Source organism: Tursiops truncatus, chromosome 8, assembly GCF_011762595.2.
Source record: "Tursiops truncatus isolate mTurTru1 chromosome 8, mTurTru1.mat.Y, whole genome shotgun sequence".
Taxonomy (NCBI): Eukaryota; Metazoa; Chordata; class Mammalia; order Artiodactyla; family Delphinidae; genus Tursiops; species Tursiops truncatus.
Window position 1 is genome coordinate 62,710,981 of NC_047041.1, and position 23,916 is coordinate 62,734,896.

The 23,916-nt window shown below is 39.5% G+C and overlaps 1 protein-coding gene across 5 annotated transcripts in view; it reads left to right on the forward strand.

Moving 5' to 3' along the window:
• The window catches only part of ZNF143 (zinc finger protein 143), a 54,783-nt gene that overhangs the window by 23,746 nt on the left and 7,121 nt on the right, over window positions 1-23,916 (forward strand). For all 5 annotated transcript variants that reach the window (XM_033862518.2, XM_033862522.2, XM_033862516.2 and 2 more), the window contains 7 exons: window positions 1,960-2,079; window positions 3,636-3,711; window positions 5,289-5,414; window positions 6,838-7,017; window positions 13,530-13,757; window positions 16,266-16,414; window positions 18,812-18,973. In XM_033862518.2, the coding sequence (XP_033718409.1) occupies window positions 1,960-2,079; window positions 3,636-3,711; window positions 5,289-5,414; window positions 6,838-7,017; window positions 13,530-13,757; window positions 16,266-16,414; window positions 18,812-18,973 (1,041 nt within the window). The remainder of the gene's footprint in view (window positions 1-1,959; window positions 2,080-3,635; window positions 3,712-5,288; window positions 5,415-6,837; window positions 7,018-13,529; window positions 13,758-16,265; window positions 16,415-18,811; window positions 18,974-23,916) is intronic.

The window sequence follows — 23,916 nt, forward strand, 5'->3', positions numbered from 1 at the left end:
GGACGTATTCTGGGTAGATGTCCTGCAAGGCATAGAACAGCCCCACTACAACAAAGGATTATTCTGTTCAAAATGTCAGCAGTACCGAATTTGTTTTGTTTTGTTTTGTTGTTTTGGTGGTACGCGGGCCTCTCACTGTTGTGGCCTCTCCCGTTGCGGAGCACAGGCTCCGGACACGCAGGCTCAGCGGCCATGGCTCATGGGCCCAGCTGCTCCGCGGCATGTGGGATCTTCCCGGACCAGGGCACAAACCTGTGTCGCCTGCATCGGCAGGTGGACTCTCAACCACTGCGCCACCAGGGAAGCCCCAGCTGTACCGAATTTGAAAACACTCATCTGAAGTACTCTGTTTAAGGTTGCCCATGTGTTCAGTTGTAAGAACCATAAGGATGATGGGATATGTGTGTTTCAGGGAGGCTATGACTGTTGTCATTGCCCTTCAGCTACACCACCCTTAGTTAAGCAGAACAGCGTGCTATTAAAGTAACATGTAATTTGTAATAAAAACATCTCAGTCGAGCTTCCATTCTGCTATGTAGTATCTGTGTGACTGTGGGCAAATTACTTAATTTCTCTGGATCTGAGACTTATTAGCTAAATGAGAACAATAATCTTTGCCTTACCCATCTCGTGGGGTTATGAAAACCAAATGAGAGTTTCATTTGATTAATATTTTAGGTAACACATGAGAATGTAATTTGTAAATGTGTTAGCATCATGCAGCATTGTTGATGCTTTACATGTTCTGTTAGAATCCAAGGTCCTTTTTCATGGTTTCCATTAGTTTTGACTTCATTAAAAACTAATTTTATTTACATTGGAGATCAAAGTCCTTTGGCTTGGCAGTTTTTAAAAACAATTTATTTTTATTTATTTATTTTTGGCTGCATTGGGTCTTCGTTGCTGCGCAGGCTTTCTCTACTTGTGGTGAGCGGGTGCTACCCTTGGTCGCAGTGCACGTGCTTCTCGTTGTGGTGGCTTCTCTTATTGCGGAGCATGGGCTGTGGGTGCATGGGCTCAGTAGTTGTGGCTCACGGCTCTAGAGCTCAGGCTCAGTAGTTGTGGTGCACAGGCTTAGTTGCTCCACGGCATGTGGGATCTTCCTGGACCAGGGCTCGAACCTGTGTCCCCTGCATTGGCAGGCGGGTTTTTAACCACTGCGCCACCAGGGAAGTCCCAGAGTCATTTTTGAGCCAAGTATGGCAATCTGCACAGATAGGATGTGGCAGCACCATCACCACATTCCCACAGAGTAGAAAGTTATTCTTCAATTTTCATGGTACCTCAATTTCTAAAATAGGTCATAATCTTTAAAAAAACCTCTAACATCAGTGCAGTTGTTTAAAGTCTTGTGTTGAGTTCCAGGGAAGTGATCTTCTACTTAACACTATGTAAGTATAGACTAGGATCATATGGATTGTAATGCCTCCCACAGGCGACTCAAATGACCTAACCCCCTCTTTTCCTTTGCTTTTGAAATTGAAAATGATTTTTACATTGTTTAGAACATATGTCCTAAAATACATATATACATTATAAATATATATACATATACACACACACACACACACACACACACACACACTCTCTCTCTCTCTCTCTCTCTCTCTCTCTCTCTCTCTCTCTCTCTCTCTCTTAATTCCCTGGAGTATGTCAAGGAACACCTGCATATAATGCATTGATGGATGCTCCCTGGCTTGACTTTTCTAGAGTGGGAATCGACCTGTGAGCGCTGACTATGCCCCCTTGTGGATCTCCTTTTGACTTCTTCCAGAGCTGCTGACTTCAGCCATGGAACAGAATTAACCTAACTGGCTCAGCATGATAGAATCTTCATAAAATGATGACCTGAGTCTGGAAAACCACATTACAGTTTTATCTTTTTTATCCTGAAAATTGTAATTTCATCTACTTTATTTCTGTATAAATAATTTAAATCATACTTTTTGTTTCATCTAGATTGTCTTACAAGGACATGCAACGAGAGTAACTGCTAAGTCTCAACAGAGTGGAGAGAAGGCCTTTCGATGTGGCTATGACGGATGTGGAAAATTATATACAACAGCTCATCATCTTAAGGTATATATGAAGGAAAGGCTGTGTCTAGTTATGAGAATAGGGCATTAAATGCCAATATAATGTGTTTGCAGTATTCAAACACCATTGTTCTCCCCCACCTATCAAGATACAAATACACTAACACAAAAGCCTATGCAGATTTTAGAAACTGAACTCTTTGAGGGCTTGGACTATGCTTTTTTCATCTCTGGCTCCCTCAGGTCCAGCATACTATGTGACACATGATAGGGGTACTCTACATATTTGAATACAGTTTTCTCAAATGTGAAATCTATGTAATTACATGGGAGATATATGTGTAATCATTCCGTTAACAGTGATTTGCTGAAATATAGTGAAAGTTGGTGTTAATTTGTCCTGTCTGTCAAATACATAGGCCAAGTATTTTGATTGCAGCTAAACACAACATACCATGACCCATAAAAATAATAGCTAACATTTATTGAATAACTCACAATGTGTCAGGAAGTGTGCATTTAGCATATTTGGAATAACATCCCTAGAGCCCATCTCCACTACTTATCAGTGTTTACATGTTACTTGACCTCTTAAGTACCTCATTTTCCTTATCTATAATATTGGATGATAAAAGTACCTCCCTCAATGAGTGGTTGTGAGAATTAAGTTAGTTAATTCTGTACATGTAAAGTACTGAAGAGAATGGCCTGGCATGTGGTTAAAGGTTCAGTAAATGTTGGCCATTGTCATGAGTATTCATTTGTCACAGCAGCCCTCTATCGTAGGTACTATTATGTCCCCACTTTACAGAGAGGACTTTGAGGCTGAGAGAAGGCAAGTGCCATGGCCACACCACTAGTCAGCAGTGAAGCCTTGCCTCAGATTGAGGCCCCTCTGCCAGCAGCCTCCACACTCTTAGCCTTATGTTGTGTAGCGTCTCCTTGTACTCCTGCGTCTCACCAGGTACATGTTCCATTCAAACACCTTTGACCACTCTAGAAAAACTTGAACCTCTTATTTTTTAATTTATATATATATATATATTTTTTTATTTTTGGCTGCGTTGGGTCTCCGTTGCTGCACACGGGCTTTCTCTAGTTGCGGCGAGTGGCTTCTCATTGTGGTGGCTTCTCTTGTTATGGAGCATGGGCTCTAGGCACGTGGGCTTCGGTAGTTGCAGCACGCGGGCTCAGCAGTTGTGGCACGCAGGCTTCAGTAGTTGTGGCTCACGGGCTCTAGAGTGCAGGCTCAGTAGTTGTGGCGCACGGGCTTAGTTGCTTTGTGTCGTGTGGGATCTTCCCGGACCAGAGATGGAAGCCGTGTCCCCTGCATTGGCAGGCGGATTCTTAACCACTGTGCCACCAGGGAAGTCCCCTGTTCCTTATTTAAAATGAGTACTTCTTAATGTACAACATTTGGTCTATATTGAGAATTATTGACCTGTAGTTTTTGAGAAAAGAAGTTATCTTTTGTTTTTCAAAAATAACATACAAGCAACAACATAATTCAGCAGTGGGGAAATAAAAATGTCTCTGTGGAGACCATCCACCTGTGGAGTGCCTCAAGGAAATAAACTCATGCCCGTGTTTTAATAACAGGTGCATGAGCGATCACACACAGGAGACCGGCCTTATCAGTGTGAGCATGCAGGCTGTGGGAAAGCATTTGCAACAGGTAAAAACATGAATTTTCTTTGTTTCTTGGTTCCACTTGGGGGTCAAGCAGAGACGGGTCAGAGGCAGGAACTGACCCCTTGCCTTGGTCTGAATTAGTGGGCACACAGTGACTAGTTTTCCAATCTCTCCCTTACTGCGTTTTGTCCTGCTTGCTCTGTTCTCTCTCTGTGTTCTCATTTTGCTCCTCAGACCTGTTTCTGCCTACTGTGTTTGTTATTTCACTCCACACTCTGCTTTCTTTTAGCAGGAAAAACAAAAGTCGAGCATTAAAGCTGACACAGAGTTTAACATTAGGACAGACCTTAGGGGGAACCATGGGAAACAGGGGCTTAGCAGTGGGACGGGTCCCTCCCAGGTACACATCCAAGAGGGCCAGAACTGTTGCCAGGCCTCCTGACTTCACCCTATTCCTCTTTCCGTGTCACAATTCTTTTTGGTTTTGTTTCTCAGGATTTTTTCTTTTTTATTATGAAAATTTACAAACATTTATATAAATGAAAAATGTTAGAGTATACCACCATAAACAGTTCAGCATGCATATCAATATTTGTTTACATTTCTTTTTTGAGGTAAAATTTACATACAGTTTACTGTACAAATATTAATTGTAACATTCTGTAAGTTTTTTTCCTGTATTCATCCATTTATTCATTTATTTATTTAAAAAAAATTTTATTGGAGTATAGTTGATTTACAGTGTTGTGATAGTTTCAGGTGTACAGCAAATGAATCAGTTATACATATTCATATATCCACTCTCCCCTTTTTTTTTTTTTGGATTCTTTTCCCATATAGGCCATTACAGAGTATTGAGTAGAGTTCCCTATGCTATGCAACAGGTTCTTATTAGTTATTTTATATATAGTAGTGTGTATATGTCATTCTGAGTCTCCCAATTTATCCCTCCCACCCCCCACTTATCCCCTGGTAACTGTAAGTTTGTTTTCTACATCGTGACTCTACTTCTGTTTTGTAAATAAGTTCATTTGTACCCTTTTTTTTAGATTCCACATATAAGCAATATCATATGATATTTGTGTTTCTGTGTCTGACTTACTTCACTCAGTATGGCAATCTCTAGGTCCATCCATGTTCCTGCAGATGGCATGATTTTGTTCTTTTTTATGGCTGAGTAATATTCCATTGTATATATGTACATATCTTCTTTATCCATTCCTCTGTTGATGGACGTTTAGGTTGCTTCCATATCCTGGCTATTGTAAATAGTGCTGCAGTGAACATTGCAGTGCATGTATCTTTTTGAATTATGGTTTTCTCCGGGTATCATGTCTTGATTCTACTTCAAGATTTTGGGGTATGAGTTGTAAACATCTAATAAGATTGGGGCACTTTAAAAAAGAAGCACACAATCTCTTCTAGACAGAGATGAAACTATTGAATTTTCAGCAGGACAGTCCTGAGTTGTCATACTCTTGTACCTTTTTAATAGTTATTCTGTTGTGTTTGCCTAGTATTATATCCTTGGTGTTTACTATATTTTTCAATAACTTAATCTCAGTGGGCATGCTTAGAGGGGTCTTGTGTAATTACATTTCTTTTAAATTTTTCTTAAAGGTTATGGATTAAAAAGTCATGTCAGAACTCATACAGGAGAAAAGCCATATCGGTGTTCAGAAGATAATTGTACTAAATCTTTCAAAACTTCAGGAGATCTACAAAAACATATCAGAACTCATACAGGTACTGGTGTGAAGAAATGTCATATCTAGGCAAGGAGTTCTTAATCTGCAGGAAGGAACTTGGGGAAGTAGTTTCTGGAAGCGTTTCAGGGAGTCAACGTCAAGGGCTTCTCTTAAACTCCCAAAACTCCATGCAATTTGCCATTCGTGCATGTATGCTTCTTTCCAGGAGGAGGGCCTGTAACGCTGTTAGATTCTCAAAGGGGTTCATGTTCCAAGAGATTAACGATGGCCCTAGACCACCAACCCTCTCAGTTTTCAGGAATTATCTGAGCAACAGTCTTATTTACCTAGGATTATACATCTACTTAGTAGCGCAACAGAGACCAGAACCTAAGGCACCCAATTCCTTCTCAGTTTAGTACTGCTTCTTCTGCATTAAGCTGCTTCTAAAAAAAGTGTCTGAACCCCTCACAGCCCCACAGAAAGAAAGGCTTGTTACTTCCTTGTGATCATCTCCCCTGTCCTTAAATTCCTTCTCTGCTTTTCCTAAAGGGTACTTTGTTCTTATCTTCCCTCCCCTCCCCTCCCCTCCTTGTACTTGATTATTTGCAGATTGGTAATATAAAGGTAATTATTTGCTTTGGATCAGAGCTGGAAGAGTTTCAGAAACTGTTGATAAGAGATGCTATTATAAGCTGTTGACTAAGTAGTATAGCATAAGGTCCTTTAGTTTGAGATTTTACTGCAGATGTTTTAAACATAGTGTTATCGCTTTGTCCCCAAATACTTCTAAGTATTCTGAGATAGTTTAGCAGATTTTCATGGAGGATTCTTCCAGTCATTAAAGTTTAACTTTTAGTTCAAATATGATCCCAAATCGGCTTTACTTTACAGTGTTCAGGAACAAAGCTGTAGGTCCCTGCTTCTATTTCATTCGTGCTCTTAGTTTTATCTGTTATATCAGAGGCAAGCGTCTCCAAGCTCCTGAGAATAGTAATATATTCAGCAAGGATTTTTGATTCATATTATGCGTTAGACACTAGATTTTAAAAGGACCAAAAATTCTTTTTCTTCAAGTATTATAGAATAAAGTAGGAGGTAAGCTTTTAGGGGATTCTAGGGTTGTTCTAACTTAATCCTTATTCCAAATTCTATTTTTCTTTTGTATTTCTTTATGATATGTATTTCTTTGTCTTCTTTTCTCAGCTCATTTTTTAATATGCCTTTCTGGGTAATTCCATTTTGGAAAGTCATGTAATCAGTGATGAGTTTTGAATACTATTCAGATTTTCCTATGTAAATTTAAGTTTGGAGTAGATGATGCTGTTGACAGAAAAAAAGAGAAAAAAACTCAAAGGGAAGTTCAATACAAAAAGGCTAGAGTCTGAGCATGAATGATCCTAAGCAGAATTGAAGGATAAGACATTTCAATTTTCTGTGTATTTTTGCACCATTTAATGTATTTCCCTTCGTGTTTTCAGGAGAAAGGCCCTTTAAATGTCACTTTGAAGGCTGTGGTCGGTCTTTCACAACATCGAATATCAGAAAAGTGCATATTAGGACACACACAGGAGAAAGACCTTATTACTGCACAGAACCAGGATGTGGGAGGGCATTTGCCAGTGCAACCAATTATAAAAACCATGTGAGGATACACACAGGTAACGGTCTCTAGTTCTTGGTCTTCTGTCTTTCAAGGCTCAATTGAATTCCTGCCTCTCCTATAAACCATTTACAAGTAATCTCTTCCCTCCTTCCTGCCACTTGGCATGGTAGAAATGGATTATGCAACTTGAAAAAACTTCACCTTAGCATTTTTTTTTTTTTTTTTTGCGGTATGCGGGCCTCTCACTGTTGTGGCCTCTCCTGTTGCGGAGCACAGGCTCCGGACACGCAGGCTCAGCGGCCATGCCTCACGGGCCCAGCCGCTCCGCGGCATGTGGGATCTTCCCGGACCGGGGCACGAACCCGTGTCCCCTGCATCGGCAGGCGGACTCTCAACCACTGCGCCACCAGGGAAGCCCCACCTTAGCATTTTTACATTTATTTATTCAACAGTTATTGACCATCTGCTCTTTGTTCCCCTGCCAGGCACCAGAAATACAGAGACAGACAAGATATTTTCCAGGACAGTTGATTTAGGGAGGCATAGTAGACATGATTATTGCAGAGTGTCTATGGATATATATTTTTAACAGCTTTATTGAGATATAATTCACGAACTGTACAATTCATCCATTTAAAGTATATGATTCATTGTTTTTTATTATATTCACAGGGTTGTACAACCATCACCAAAATCCAATTTTAGAACATTTTCATCTCACCTGAAAGAAACTCCATACTTGTTAGCAGTCTTCTCCCACCCTACCCCCCAGCCATAAGCAATTATGGATTTTCCCATTCTGAATATTTCATATAGATGTACAGTATATGGTGTTTATTGTCTGGTTTCTTTCCCTTAGCATAATAGTACTGAGGTTCAGCCATGTCATATCAATAGTTCTTTCCTTTTTAATTACTGACTAGTATTCCTTTATATGAATGCATCAAATTTTATTTATCAATTTACCAGTTATTTTCACTTTTTGGCTATTATGAATAATGCTGCTGGAGTATTCATGTACAATTTTTTGTCTGGATGTGTGGTGTTTTTATTTTGGCTGTACCACACAGTTCTTGGGATCTTAGTTCCCTTGCCAGGGATTGAACCTAGGCCCTTGGCAGTGAGAATGCAGAGTCCTAACCACTGGACCACCAGGGAATTCCATTTTTTTCTTTTTTTTGGATATATGTTTTTATTCCTCTTGGGTATACACCTAGAAGTGGAATTGTTGGATCTTATGATAACTTTGTTTAACATTTTGAGGAACTGCCAAATTGTTTTCCAAAGTGGCTGCAACATTTTACGTTCTCACCAGCAATGTATGAGGGTTCCAATTTCTCCACATCCTAGCAAACAGTTGTTGTTATCTCTCTTTTTGATTTTAGCCATCATAGTGTGTGTGAAGTGGTATCTACCTCATTGTGCTTTTGATTTGTATTTTCCTAGTTTGCTAATGACGTTGAGCATCTTTTTATGTGCTTATTGGCCATTTGTATGTGTTTTGGGGGGAAATGTCTGTTCAGATTCTTAGCCCATTTTTTAAATTGGGTTGCCTTTTTTTTGGTTGGGTTATAAGAATTCTTTATTATATTCTGCATACAAGTCCCTTGTTAGGTATGTGATTTACAGACATTTTTTCCTGTTATTGTGGGTTTTTTGTTTTCGTTTTTTTTTCAATTTCTTGATGGTGTCATTTGCAGCTCAAAAGTTTTTAGTTTTTTTTTTTTTGGCCACGCTTCATGGTTTGCAGGATTCCTAGTTCCCCAACCAGGGATCATACCCGGCCCCCTGCAGTGAAAGCACTGAGTCCTAACCACTGGACTGCTGGGGAATTACCCAAAACTTAAAAATTTTTTTTTTAATTGGAGTATAATTGTTTTACAATGTTGTGTTAGTTTCTGCTGTACAATGAAGTGAATCAGCTATATGTATACCTATATCCCCTCCCTCTTGGACCTCCCTCCCACCCTCCCCCATCCCACCCATCTAGGTCGCCACAGAGCACCGAGCTGAGCTTCCTGTCCTTTATAGCATGTTCCTGCTAGCTATCTGTTTTACGCATGGTAGTGTATATATATCAATCCTATTCTCCCAGTTTGTCCCACCCTCCTCTTAAAACGTTTTAATTTTGATTCTCCACTTTGTGGTTGTATTTTTTTTTATTTGAAGTATGGTTGATTTATAATATTGTGTTAGTTTCAGATGGTTGTTTTTTTTTTGTTTTTTTTGTTTTTTTTTTTTGCGGTATGCGGGCCTCTCACTCTTGTGGCCTCTCCCGTTGCGGAGCACAGGCTCCGGACACGCAGGCTCAGTGGCCATGGCTCACGGGCCTAGCCGCTACGCAGCATGTGGGATCTTCCCAGACCAGGGCACGAACCCGTGTCCCCTGCATCGGCAGGCGGACTGTCAACCACTGCACCACCAGGGAAGCCCAGATGGTTGTATTTTTGATGTGAGTGGAAAGGTGAATGAGAGCGAGATTTTTAATGTATTGTTTTTATTACTGATATTAAGAGTAAACTTGTGATAATTCAAAATGAAAAGACATTTTTGAAGAATGGAACTTTGGTTGCGTAAGTTAGTCTGCATTCTGCAGACCCCTGGATATCTCTGGAAATGTTTTCAGGCATTTACAACAATCCCTTTCCTTTGAAACTGGTACATTCACAAGTTTTGAATACTGCTATGGACAGAGGGGAAGCCTTAAGAGGATTTAAAGAAAATTTGTTTTTTTAGGAAAAAAATCACTCTGTCAATACCATAGAAAGAAGTTAAAGGGAGATGAGACCATAAGCAAGGAGACTGATTAAGGGCCGTTCGAATATTTGAAGTGAGTGAGATGGAGAAGGATAAAAATGAAAGACATTGAAGAGGTAACAGCAAAGGACCTGGTGACCAAGTTAGTCATGAGGAAGGATGTGGAGAAGAGAAAATCCTATTGCACTGTTGGTGGGAATGTAAATTGGTACAGCCACTATGGAAAACAGTATGGAGGTTCCTCAAAAAATTAAAAATAGAACTACCATACAATCCAGCAATTACACTTCTGGGTATTTTAATGAAGAAAACAAAAACACTAATTCAAAAAGATATATACACCCCTGTGTTCATTGCAGCATTATTTACAGTAGCCAAGATATGGAAGCAACCTAAGTATCCATTGATAGATGAATGGATAAAGATGTGATACACATAGGGAGTTCCCTGGTGGTCCAGTGGCTAAGACTCCATGTTCCCAATGCAGGGGGCCCGGGTTCAATCCCTGGTCAGGGAACTAGATCCCACATGCCTCAACTAAGAGTTTGCATGCCGCAATTAAAGATCCTGCATGCCACAACTAAAAGATCGTGCATGCTGCAACTAAAGATCCCACATGCTGCAACTAAAAGATCCCGCATGCCACAACTAAGACCCAGTGCAGCCAAATAAATAAATATTAAAAAAAAAAGATGTGATACACATACAATGGAATATTAGCCATAAAAAAGAATGAAATCTTGCAATTTGTGACAACATGGATACCTAGAGGGTATTAAGCTAAGTGAAATAAGTCAGACAGAGAAAGACAAATACCATATAATTTCACTTATGTGGAGCTTAAAAATAAAACAGACAAACGTAAAACAAAAACAGACACATGGATAGAGAAAACAAACCTGGTAGTTGCCAGAGGGGAGGGGGTTGGGGGATGAGTGAAATAGGCGTGGGAGATTAAGAGGTACAAGCTTCCAGGTATAAAATAAATGAGTCATGGGATATACAGCATAGGGAATATAATCAATAATATTGTAATAACTTGGTACGTTGATAAATGGTAATTAGACTTATTGTGGTGATCATTTTGTAATGTATAAAAATATTGAATCAGTATTCTATACACCTGAAACTAATATTGTAAGTCAATTATACTTCAATTTAAAAAAGTATAATTTCAAGACAAAATCACAAAACAACCCCCCTCCCACCAAAAATACAAATTCATTTCCATCTTGACTGTGGTTTGGTGCCACCTAGTGGCAGTTTCTGCTCCAGCCTAAATATGAATAGGGCTGGTTCTCTGAGTTGGAATTGCCTGACATTTCCCTGCCTGGCCTTGCCCTTGTCATATCTCCCCCACAACCATTCCCCAAGATAAGAACTTTAACCTGCCCTGCTTTGAGAATGCAGGCTGGGCAAAGGACAGAAGCAATTTCAATTACTAATGTCTAAGACGTATATTACAGATTACATTAGTGATTTTATATTTGTGGTTGGTTTTACTGGTTCAGAACCATGGAAAAAGATGGAGTTAACCCAAGAAAGGTGTAAAATGAGAACAAACTGGGATATGCATATGTATACACACATAAACACATTTTAGAGAGTATATGAGTTCATACTAGTACATCCAATTCCAGCTCATCTTACAGAGCTCTTTTCTTCCCTCATTCCGTATTTGTATGTCCCTTCTTCCATAGTAAGTGCTCTAGCTTCCAACAACATTGACACATTTATTCATTGCTTAATCCTTTATTACACCTAAAATAGTTTCAGAGTTGTTTTGCCCATAGCACTACAATAAACAAGCCTACCAAGAAGAGCTGAAGATTTGTTTGCAGTTTTCCCCACTCCAGCCCGGTCCAAGACTGAGAGCATTAGTCAAATACTGTGTGTATGAATTACTTTAATTAGTTTATTCTCCCCCTGCTACCCCCCACCCTGGCCCTGGCTCCCATACCCCTTCTAAGTGGTTACAAGTATTCATTTAAACTAAGGTTGGGGGGACTTCGCTGGTGGCGCAGTGGTTAAGAATCTGCCTGCCAATGCAGGGGACACAGGTTTGAACCCTGGTCCTGGAAGATGCCACATGCCACGGAGCAACTAACCCCGTGCGCCACAACTACTGAGCCTGGGATCTAGAGCCCGTGCTGCGCAGCAAGAGAAGCCACCGCAATGAGAAGCCCACACACCACAACGAAGAGTAGCCCCCACTCACTGCAGCTAGAGAAAGCCCAAGCACGCAATGAAGACCCAGTGCAGCCAAAAATAAATAAATTTATAAAAGAAAAAAAACTACAGTTAGGTTAATTTGTTCCAGTTTGCTCTCAGTGTTAGATTCCCCCCGCTACATATTAACAGTGTCTAGATATTTTATGATATTAAATAATTATTGTTAATTTTGTTATTTAAAAACATCCATCTTTTATACAATCTGAAATTTATAGATGAGATAGAATGCTATCTGGAGCTGTTTCAGAATAATCCAGGGTGGGAAGAGGGGGCAGAAATGTGTGGTGAATAAATGAAACTATATTGGCCATAAATTGATAGTTGAAGCTAGATGATTGGTACATGGGGGTTTATTGCACTGTTTCTCTATACTTTTGTGTATGTTTGAAATTTTCTATAATGAAAAGTTCTAAAAATATATGTACTGCCTACATTGTTCTCAGACTGTTTCATGGAAAAAGAATTACTTTGTATTGAGTTGTTTTTAGTGAATATTTAATAGCTTTTGATTGGATGCAAGAAGTCAACTGAAGTTAATATAAAATGTGTGTCCTTTTAGATTTACTGAAGTGTCCAAACTATGTCTCATAGACTTTTTAGAAAATCTTTGTTTATTATCCTTATAAAACCCTTAGGGTGGGATTTCCCTGGTGGCACAGTGGTTAAGACCCTGCGCTCCCAGTGCAGGGGGCCTGGTTTCAATCCCTGGTCAGGGAACTAGATCCCACATGCATGCCACAACTAAGAGTTCACATGCCACAGCTAAGGAGCCCTTCTGCCGCAACTAAGGAGCCCTTCTGCCGCAACTAAGGAGCCCATGTGCCACAACTAAGACCCAGTGTAAATAAATAAATATATATATATTTGGGGACTTCCCTGGCAGTGCAGTGGATAAGACTGCGCTCCCAATGCAGGGGGCCTGGGTTCAATCCCTGGTCAGGGAACTAGGTCCCACATGCATGCTGCAGCTAAAAGTTCTCATGCCACACAACTAAGGAGCCCACCTGCTGCAACTAAGGAGCCTTGGAGCCCCAACTAAGGAACCCGCCTTCCACAACTAAGACTTGGCGCAACCAAATAAATAAATAAAAATTTTTAGAAAATAAATAAATAAATATATTTTTTAAAACCCTTAGGGTAAGCTACATTAGTTATACTAATAATTGCATTTATTATTGCCATTATTAGTAAAGTATCACTAATGATATCTAGATTATCTAGTTACAGGTAACAATAACAGTTTCACCAAATCTTAGAGTTCACTGGGCAATAAACATCTCCATCCTTATTTTTCACATCCCTTGTAATTAAGGGGAAAGTAGTATTCAGGCATGGGATGAGACTCAGGGTGCAGACCACCTTTTGATCCAAGTTGAAACCATAGTTAAGGAGTCTTTTCTTGTTCACTGCCTCCTAGCAGGATAGAAAGGGATTTGACAGCTATTTATTTTTGCCACTAGAGGTTCCCTCTCTCTGCCTCCTCCCCCACCCCCTCCCCCTCCCCCCACCAGAAGGTATGGAATGATTATGCCTTCATAGGTAAAAGTTGATTTTTTTGTATGTGTGTGCTGTTCTTAGGGGAAAAGCCATATGTTTGTACAGTCCCTGGGTGTGACAAAAGGTTCACAGAATATTCCAGTTTGTACAAACATCATGTTGTTCACACTCACTCCAAACCGTACAACTGTAACCACTGTGGGAAGACATACAAGCAGATCTCCACGCTGGCCATGCACAAACGGACAGCTCACAATGACACTGAGCCCATCGAGGAGGAGCAGGAAGCCTTCTTTGAGCCTCCCCCAGGTAAGGGTTTTTTCCAGTATGTCTATGTCTGTGTTTGAAAATCAACAGTTATGAACGTAATTTATGACTTAAAGCATTTTCTCAAATCATAAAGTTTTTCAAATAGTCACACAAACATATCATTTACAGCTGTGATAATTGCTATCAAAGAAAGGCGCTTAATGCTCTGGGATATAAGAGGGGAAGTTAGTCTAGTCTCGTAGGTCAGAGAAGGCTCCCCTGAGGAAGTGGTTTTTGGAGAGATCTACAGGGTGAATAAGGGTTAACTTGGTGTAGAGTCAGGGATGTGGGGGGTTGGGGGGGTGGTAAACAGGGAGCAAAGGCAAGAGAACATCCAAATAGAGGGATTGGCACAAGCGAAAAGCCCTGAGGTGGGAGAGAGCACAGTAAATCGGAGAGACTGAAAGAAGCCTGGCCAGCATGGCACTTCTGCTTGGGAAGGTGGTATGAAATGAGACTGCACAGCAAGTCAGGGGCAGCCTAGACTATTTGGGTGTATTAAGATGTTGGTCTTAATCATAAGAGCGGTGAAGCACTCCCAGATAACTCTTAGTTGATTCATGTGCTATTCAGTAGTGTTGTTGGAGACAAAAACATTCATTTCAATAAGGATAAACTCTTGGAAAAAATATTTTAGAGAATTAGATTCTATGATTTCAGTTAAATAAATCAGCATAGTTAAACAGGTAAAATGAAGTAGGTTTTTCTAAAACAAACAAACAAAAAGAAACATATGTTGTCCTATTTCATTGAGTACCTTCTAAATGGAGTAAATTTGAAAATTAAAACATCTTTACCCATTCTTAACAACTAGTATTGAAGTGTTGAAAAACATTTAGGTAGGAAAAAAATGGTTGGAGAATAAGGAAAAGAACAGATCATTCACTGTCTACTCAGATAATTCCCTGGAGTTCTAATTTGTCTTTTCAGATATCAGTCATGTGATAGTAAGAAAATAACAATTCCTTCACTCTTCTATTTTTTAGTTTTTTTATTTTTGGCCACGCCACATGGCTTGTGGGATCTTAGTTTCCTGACCAGGGATTGAACCCAGGTCCCTGGTAGTAAAAGTGCCTAACCACTGGACCACCAGGGAATTCCCCCAAATTCCTTCACTCTTGAATGCTATGCTGTTTTCTAGCCAAAGCAGTGTAAGTGTGCATTGTTAGATATCACAACAGCTGCTAAATCGTTACAATTAGAAAGCAGACTTTCATGATGTCAAACTTAGGTTTAAGACTGTTCCTCTTTTAAGCTTCCTCAATCTCTTCCTTAAATGTTGATATTTCAGATTGTCAAAATTTCTTGTGTTCTAGAAGATAATCTATAATAATATACATTTTGTTAAAAAAATTAAAGTACGATTGTTTTTCCAAGAATAAGGATGGGTTTATGTTCCTTTTCTCCCATATGGTCCCCTAGGTTTTGAACCCATTGGAATAATGGTATAATAATAAATATAATAAATAGCCATGGAACAGAACAAAAAGAAATGAAGTAATGAGTGTCATAGAGATTACACCATGATGACTATAGCTGTATGAGTGTAGGCATCAACCATAACTTTGAGAAGTACTCATAAATTAGCATATAAAGTCCTTCTTTGAAGGAAAAAAAAATATTTACCCTTTTTCTGGCATCATGAGAGGTGGAAAGCAATAGAAGAGAGGGATCAATAATCTTCCTGGTTGCCAAGTATGGCAATAATTGACTATTGAAATTGCTGTTTACTTGCTGGTTCTTTGTGAAATAAAGAAGTGGAGGGGGGCTCCTGTTCTGTTACTTACTAAATGGTTAACCTTAACCCAGATAATATGCCATTACGTTGTCTTTACACAATGATGTCACTGTGTACTCATGACTTATAATCTGTCACTTGTGTTAAAAGAGTAAGTAACTTAGTGTTAGTACGTTGTGTTTACATACCATTCTGGTTTTGTGGTTAATGTTTATGAAGGTTGTCTTATCATTTTTAGCAGCTTCTTAAGTGACTGCAAGGACTTAGTGCATACTTGCCATGTTGGAAGGGTTATTTGCCAGTTAGTCTCCCTGTACAGTTCCCCCACTCCCTGCCCCAGCACACATGCATGGTATCACATAATTACTCCAAATAAGAGAATAAGCAAGGTCTCTCAAAATTAGAACAGTTACACTTTATGTGGAAAAGTTTGGTTTGGTCTGCTTTGATTTGGTTTGGCTTTGCAAAAGAGGAGGTGGAGAGATTGGCAGGAGGTGCTGGAAGCCATTTTCATGGTTTAGAATTTAGGGACTTCCCTGGTGGTCCAATGGTTTAGACTGCACTTCCAATGCAAGGGCCTTGGGTTCAATCCCTAGTCAGGGAACTAAGATCCCACATGCCACATGGCCAAAGAAAAAAAAACATGATTTAGAATTTAATACACATGCCATTTAACTTTTGACAGTTTTCTCTGTAATATTTAAAATCTCCTCTGTTTTCTAAACAGCTTGGTTGTTTGATCAAATGAATAATTCATTTGTTTTAAACAGGTCAAAGTGAAGATGTTCTTAAAGGGTCCCAGATCACGTATGTTACAGGTGTAGAAGGGGACGATGTTGTGTCTACACAAGTAGCCACAGTAACCCAGTCTGGGTTGAGTCAACAGGTTACACTCATATCCCAGGACGGGACTCAGCATGTAAGTACCCACCAAAAGTCAAACAAGTTAAATAATATTTCTCTGAGCCTGGGCTTGAAAGGCAGGTTGGGTCCCAATTGAGGAAAGCCTTGAATTGGGGCACAGAGTTTGGAGTTTAGCTTGTAGGCAGTGCTGGATCTCCTGGAGGCTTTCTAGTAGCCTGTTGAAAGCGACTACCTGCAGGGAGATTAGTAAAGAGAGAAGGTTTGTGACTCTGTAGAATTCAAATGGTGTTATGGGTATTGTTCAAATGTGAGGTGGTGAAGGTCAGAACCACAGTGAAATTGAGGGCTTGAAAAGTAATAGATCCATATGAAACCCAATTCAGAGAAGGGATAGGATTGAGAAGTCAGCAGAGGTTTGGCTGAGGTGACGAGGACATCATTAAAAGATCCTGGCAAGTCAGTGATGGGCACATCTGTAAAATTTCCAGCGTGTGACTCTCTCCCTACCTGGAATCATGGGAGTTCACTTAACTAGCTTCACAGAATTTATAGAAGAGGTATCTTGATTTCCCCAGGAAAAGCAGTATAATGGCTGTTGTTCAATAGTCAAACTTTTCATTGTTTTCTAGATGCCACTAGCCTAAAATAATTCAGACTTGATTTCATTTTTAAGCTCTAGCTAAGGTTGTCTTAATAACTGGTGGAAATAGACATATGGGGTTCTTTATCCTTCTATATCTACCTCTTCCATGGAGAACTCTCTTCTTACCTGTCTCTCTCGGACCTTTACCTCCCATGATTAATTTGCCCTCTGTGTTGATAACTGTTAATGTGCTGATGTTAGCTAGAAGGCAGAACGTATTCAGGATAGGAAAATAAAAAGCACTTGTACCATCCCATTCATTCCTCTTCCCCTTACTTTTTTTTTTTTTTTTTTTTCTGGCGGTACGCGGGCCTCTCACTGTTGTGGCCTCTCCCGTTGTGGAGCACAGGCTCCAGACGCGCAGGCTCAGCGGCCATGGCTCACAGGCCTAGCCACTCCACGGCATGTGGGATCTTCCCGGACCGGGTCACGAGCCCGTGTCCCCTGCATCGGCAGGCGGACTCTCAACCACTGCGCCACCAGGGAAGCCCTTCCCCTTACTTTTGACATCACTAATTCTACACAACACTCTTTGTCCACTGATTGGCATATAAGATTTAACATATTTACTAACACAATTTTAATTCAGCATCAACCCTAAGCCTTTTTTAAAAATTAGGTCATCACAGATAGGCTCTGTGGAGGTCATTTGATCTAACTTCCTTCCCTTCCTATACTGGAGAAATTCCCTCTACAGCAGCCCCCATATAGATGAGGCAGTTTCTCTCTGAAGAGACGGTCTGTTCCATTGCTGGATAATTTGAGGGTTTATCAGACTGAAACTTACCACTGTGTCATCCACTCATGGCTTTTCTCTGACCATATAGAATGTGTCTAATCCCTCTTCATATGTTTTAAAGCAGCTATTTTCCCCATCCCAATGTTGTATTTTCTCTAGATATAACCTTCCCATTTCCTTTAGGGATTTCTATTCCATTCCTTCGGTCAATTAAAAAACAAACATTTATTGAACCCAATGACAGATATTTTGGTAAAGTTAGTGTGGGGGGTACTGGAAGGGGGGGGTATCGTAGTCTAGTAGGAGAGGGACGTTCCTAAAATGAAAAATAATTTCTCATAATGATGGGTATATAATTGACAGGTATGTAAAGTGTTGTGGCAACCTGGAGGAAGGGGTAAATGATGCTTCCTGAAGGAATCTTGGAGGCCCTTGTAGAGAATGGCCATTCAGCTAGATCTTGAAGAATTTTTATGAGTTAGCCAGGCAGAGAGTGAAGGAAAGGGCAAAGTCACAAAAATATAACAGAATATGACAGTCCCGGGGATGCAAATGATCTGTTGTGGCTGGAGTGCCAGATTTGTGTGCTGGTTTGGAAGTAGTGAAAGATGAGTCTGGAGAAGCTGTTTAAGGCCAGATGATGAAAGGTCATGAGTGCCATGTAAGAAGTCTGAACTGTAGTGATGGGGAGTCACTGGGGATTTGAGCAGGGAGCATAATGAAATTTGTTTGTTTTTTAGAAAGGTGACAAGGTAGAGGATGATTAGGGACGGGTTAGACTAGATATTTGGAAAGACATTGTATTGTAGAAAATTAGATGGGAGAAAAATAGGGGTCTAAATTGGCAGTAGAGATGGAGAGGAGTAAATGCATTTAAGGAATATTCAGTTTTTCCAATAAAGATATTAAAAAAAAAAAGCAATATGCAGTTTTTCTGATGACCTCTTTCCATTGTAAAATGCTTATCTGCTCCCAGAGTAGACTTATACAAGGATTAGGCCTAGCCCTTAATAAAGACTGCCAGATAAAACAAGAAACATTGCCTGATTGTAAAATGCATTGTATTGCAGGTGAACATATCTCAAGCTGACATGCAGGCCATTGGCAATACCATCACAATGGTAACACAGGACGGAACGCCCATCACAGTACCTGCTCATGATGCAGTCATCTCCTCAGCAGGAACACACTCTGTTGCTATGGTTACCGCTGAGGGTACAGAAGGGCAGCAGGTAATTACTTTTTTCTTTTATATCAGTCAATACATATGTCAATATCAAAACCGTTACATAGATGTACAGTGTGATATAGTGGTTAAGCACACAAACCTCAGATTGAATCCCAGTTTTACAACTTCTTAGCTACATAACCCTCTGAGTCTCAGTTTTTCCTCATCTGTAAAATAGGAGTGATTATTGCATCTACCCCATGAGGTTAATAGAAGGATTAAGCAAGATAATGCATATAAAGTAGTCAGCCCAAGTATATATTAAGTGTTCATTAATGGTTGCTCTTCCTATCATCATTATCATCATCAGATACTTAGAAAAAAAATTCATTTGCAAAATTTAATTTTTTGAATATGTAATATATTCACATAATTCAAAAGTCAAAAAGTATATACAGATAGGCAGTGAAAAGTCTTCTTTCCACCCCTGCCCCCATAGAGATAATCCACTTTTATCAGTTTCTTGTGTAATTTTCCCAACAACTCATTAATCATATACAAACAAATACAAATAAAGTCATCTTCCCCTCCTTCCCTTTTTTTTCAAATTTCTTTTTATTTTTTTTATTTTTTTATTTATTTTTTATTTATTTATTTTTTTTTAAAGCAGTTGCTCTTTTTTTTTTTTTTTTTTTTTTTTTTTTTTTTGCGGTACACAGGCCTCTCACTGTTGTGGCCTCTCCCGTTGCGGAGCACAGGCTCCGGACGCGCAGGCTCAGCGGCCATGGCTCACGGGCCCAGCTGCTCCGCGGCATGTGGGATCTTCCCAGACCGGGGCACGAACCCGTGTCCCCCGCATCGGCAGGCGGACTCTCAACCACTGCGCCACCAGGGAAGCCCCCCTTTTTATGATAGTAAATTCTATACTCGTCTTCACCTTTTTTTTTTTTTTTAACCTTAATAATACATCTAGGAAATCTTTCTATTTCATTTTATAGAGAGTTTCCTCTTTTTTTTTTTTTCCTGCCATGCAGCATGGCTTGAGGGATCTTAGTTATCGTAGTTCTCCAACCAGGGATTGAACCCGGGCCCCGGCAGAGAAAGCACTGAGTCCTAACCACTGGACTACCAGGGAATTCCCTCCTCATTCTTTTTTTAAGCTATATCATATTCCACTGTATTGGACATGCCATAATATATTTAAAGTCTTTTGCTGTTTCAAACAACACATAACCTTGTGCACATGTGATTTTGCATGTGTGTGAGTACATCTGCTACTAGATAAATCCCTAGAGTGGAATTGCTGGGTGACAAAACATATGCATTGGTAATTGTGATAGATATTCCCAGACTTCCTTTCTAGGGTTATACCCATCTACATTCCTAGCTGCAGCCTTTGAGAGTGCCTCCTCCCCTTCTGACAGTCAATATAGTGGTAAAACCTTTGGATTTTTGCCAATCTAATGTATCTCTTTGTAGTTTAATTTTTCATTTCTTTTAAAATAAATGATATTGGTTAATAACATTTAAAAACCCTTCTTGTGCTATGCTGAAGGCAGTGCGGGGTTTCACTGCAGCTGCCTTACCCTGTTCAGTGAAAAAGTCTGTCAGTTAGTAGCTGTCATTCTTCCTAAATTCGGTTATAGATTCAATACCATCACAATAAAAATTCCAGCAGGAATTTTTGAAGATACAGATAATCCGATTCTAAAATTTACATGAAAATACAAAGGACCTAAAATAGCCAAAACAGTCCTGAAAAAAGGAACAAAATTGAAGGTTTTCTACACCTTGAAATAGAAAACTCAGAATCATAAAGCTTCTAGAAGAAAAGTGAATGTTTTTGCAACCTTAAGGTAAAAATTTCTTAGGATACAAAATGCACTAATAATAAATTTTTTTCTTTTCTGATAAATTGGACTTCTTCAAAATTAGTTCTGCTCACCAAAGACAATGTGTAGTAAAAGATTAGATAAGCCCCAAACTGGGAAAAAAATATTCACACTATATCTGACAGTGGACTTGTATTGAAAATATATGACAAACTTCTATAAATCAATAATAAAAAGGTGAACAACCCGTTAAAAATGAGCAGATCAGGGGCTTCCCTGGTGGCGCAGTGGTTGAGAGTCCACCTGCCAATGCAGGGGACATGGGTTCGTGCCCCAGTCTGGGAAGATCCCACATGCTGCGGAGCGGCTGGGCCCGTGAGCCATGGCCGCTGAGCCTGCGCGTCCGGAGCCTGTGCTCCGCAACAGGAGAGGCCACAACAGTGAGAGGCCCGCACACCGCAGAAAAAAAAAAAAAAAAAAAAGATCAAATCATCTGATTGCTTATTTGACCAGACCCCTCACAAAAAAAGGTACATGAAAGGCAATAACACGAAAAAGTGCTCAACATCTTTAATCATCAAAGAAATGCAAGTTAAAATCACAAAGAGACACCATTTCAGACACAGGGAAATGGCTAAAATAAAAAAGACAAACAAAACCAAATGTTGGCAAAGAAATGAAGCAACTAGGACATTCAACACACTAGTGAGAGTATAGAATGTTACAACCATTTTGAAGAACTGTTTGGCAGTTTCTTATGAAGTCGAACATACCTCTACCCTATGACTCAGCAATTCCTTCTAGAATATATACCATATGATTCCACTTACACGAAATCCAAGAACAGACTAGACGATCCATGGTGACAGAAATCAGAAAGTGCTGCTTGGCTGGGGACGAAATTGATGGAATGAAATATGAAGGAACTATTCTACATCTTGTTTTAAGTGGTGGTTTCACAGTTGTATCTAACTGTCAGAACTCAACAGAACACCTAAGATCCATGCATTTTTATTGTTTCTAATTTTACCTTATGCCAAAACAAACAAAAAACGCAGCCACTAGCTTTCAGGCTGTCTTATGGAATGGTCCCACCTAACCAGTTTGCAGTCATTTCCGTGGCTCTGGGATTCCTGGATGGGTTTATAGCCCAGCTTGGGTAAATACACCTTGTACAGTTGCAGGTCTGGAAAGATAGTGACCCTAAAGCACACATTCTTATGTAGCTTATCTGTAGCCTGTGAGCTAGAAAAGTTCTCAAGAGAGAAGGCTTTGAGGGCTAGAATGAAGCCAGGCAGCTTCCAGCAACTAGGGATATCACAACAGGGATGGGGTTTCACTTGAGGACCTGCTGCTGCTACTGTTCCTTCTGCTGTTAACTACATGTAGGCCATCAGGCAAAAGTTGGCTATCCACTGGGGTGTTTGGACCCCACCTATGAATTATCTGTAACACTTAAATTGGTTATAACCATTTCTTTACATGCATGGGAAGAAAGTAGTCAGTCCTTCCCTAAGTCTTTTTTTTTTTTTGGTCGTTAAGGTAATTGCATTTCTGAGACTCATTTTTCCAGGTGCCTTTGGAAGCCTAGTTAGCAGGTATAGACTAAAGAGTCAGTGCTTTCCATCTATTTTAGTTAGTTAATTTCAGATTACAAAAGTAATACATATTCCCAATGGAATAAAATAGAGAATCTGGAAATAAACCCTCACATATATAGTCAACTAAATTTTGACAGTCAGAATTTGATCTTTCAGTGGGAAAGGGCTTTTCATTTGTCTTTTCAACAAATGGTGCTGGGAAACCTGTATATCCACATGAGAAAAAATAAAGTTGGACCCTTATCTTATACCATATATAAAAATTAGCTCAAGATGGATTAAAGACCTAAACTTAAGAGCTAAAACTATGAAACTCTTAGAATAAAACATAGGTGAAAATCTTCATGATCTTATTTCTTATGTATGATACCAAATGCACAGGCAATGAAAGAAAAAATAGATAAATTGGATTAGGAGATTATTTCTTACATATGACACCAAAATGATAAGTGATGAAAGAAAAAAATTAATTGAACTTCTTCAAAATTAAAAACACTTGGAAGTTCCCTGGTGGCCTAGTGGTTAGGATTCCAGGCTTTCACTGCCGTTGCCCTGGTTCAATCCATGGTCGGGGAACTGAAATCCCACAAGCCACGGGGAACGGCTAAAAAAAAAAAATTAAAAACACTTGTGCATCAAAAGCCACTACCAAGAAAGTGAAAAGACAATCTACAGAATGAGGGAAAATATTTGCAAATCATACATCTAATAAGGGATTAATATCTAGAGTATATATATATATATATATATATATATTTTTTTTTTTTTTAGGATTTTTTTGATGTAGACCATTTTTTTTTTTTTTTGATGTAGACCATTTTTAAAGTCTTTATTGAACTTGTTACAATATTGCTTCTGTTTTCTGTTTTGGTTTTTTGGCTGAGAGGACTGTGGGCTCTTAGCTCCCCGACCAGGGATCGAACCCTCACCCTCTGCATTGGAAGGCGAAGTCTTAACCACTGGACTGCCATGGAAGTCCCTAGAATATATTTTAAAATAATAAAATAAAATAATAATATTATGAGGGGGAAAATATCTAGACTATATAAAGAATTTCTGTAACTCAACAAGAAAAAAGCAAGCAAACGAATTTAAAAATGAGTGAAGGGGACTTACCTGGTGGCACAGTGGTTAAGAATCCGCCTGCCAATGCAGGGAACACAGGTTCGAGCCCTGGGCCAGGAAGATCCCACATGCCGCGGAGCAACTAAGCCCATGCACCACAACTACTGAGCCTGTGCTCTAGAGCCCACGAGCCGCAACTACTGAGCCCGTATGCCACAACTACTGAGCCCCCTGCATTGGGAGCTTGGAGTCTTAACCACTGTGACATCAGGGAAGTCCCTAAACATTCTTTTAAAAGGATTTTTAATATTTACAAAATAATCCATAAAATGGATATACATAACATTAACTCATTCCACATTGATAAATTGTTCTGCAAGCCCCTTGATTATTTTCATAGGAAACAAATTCTAGACATGGAATTATTAGATTAATGGTATGAACTATTTTAAGCTTCTTGCTACATATTGCCAAATTATTTTCTGGAAAGTTTTAGCAATCATGCCATG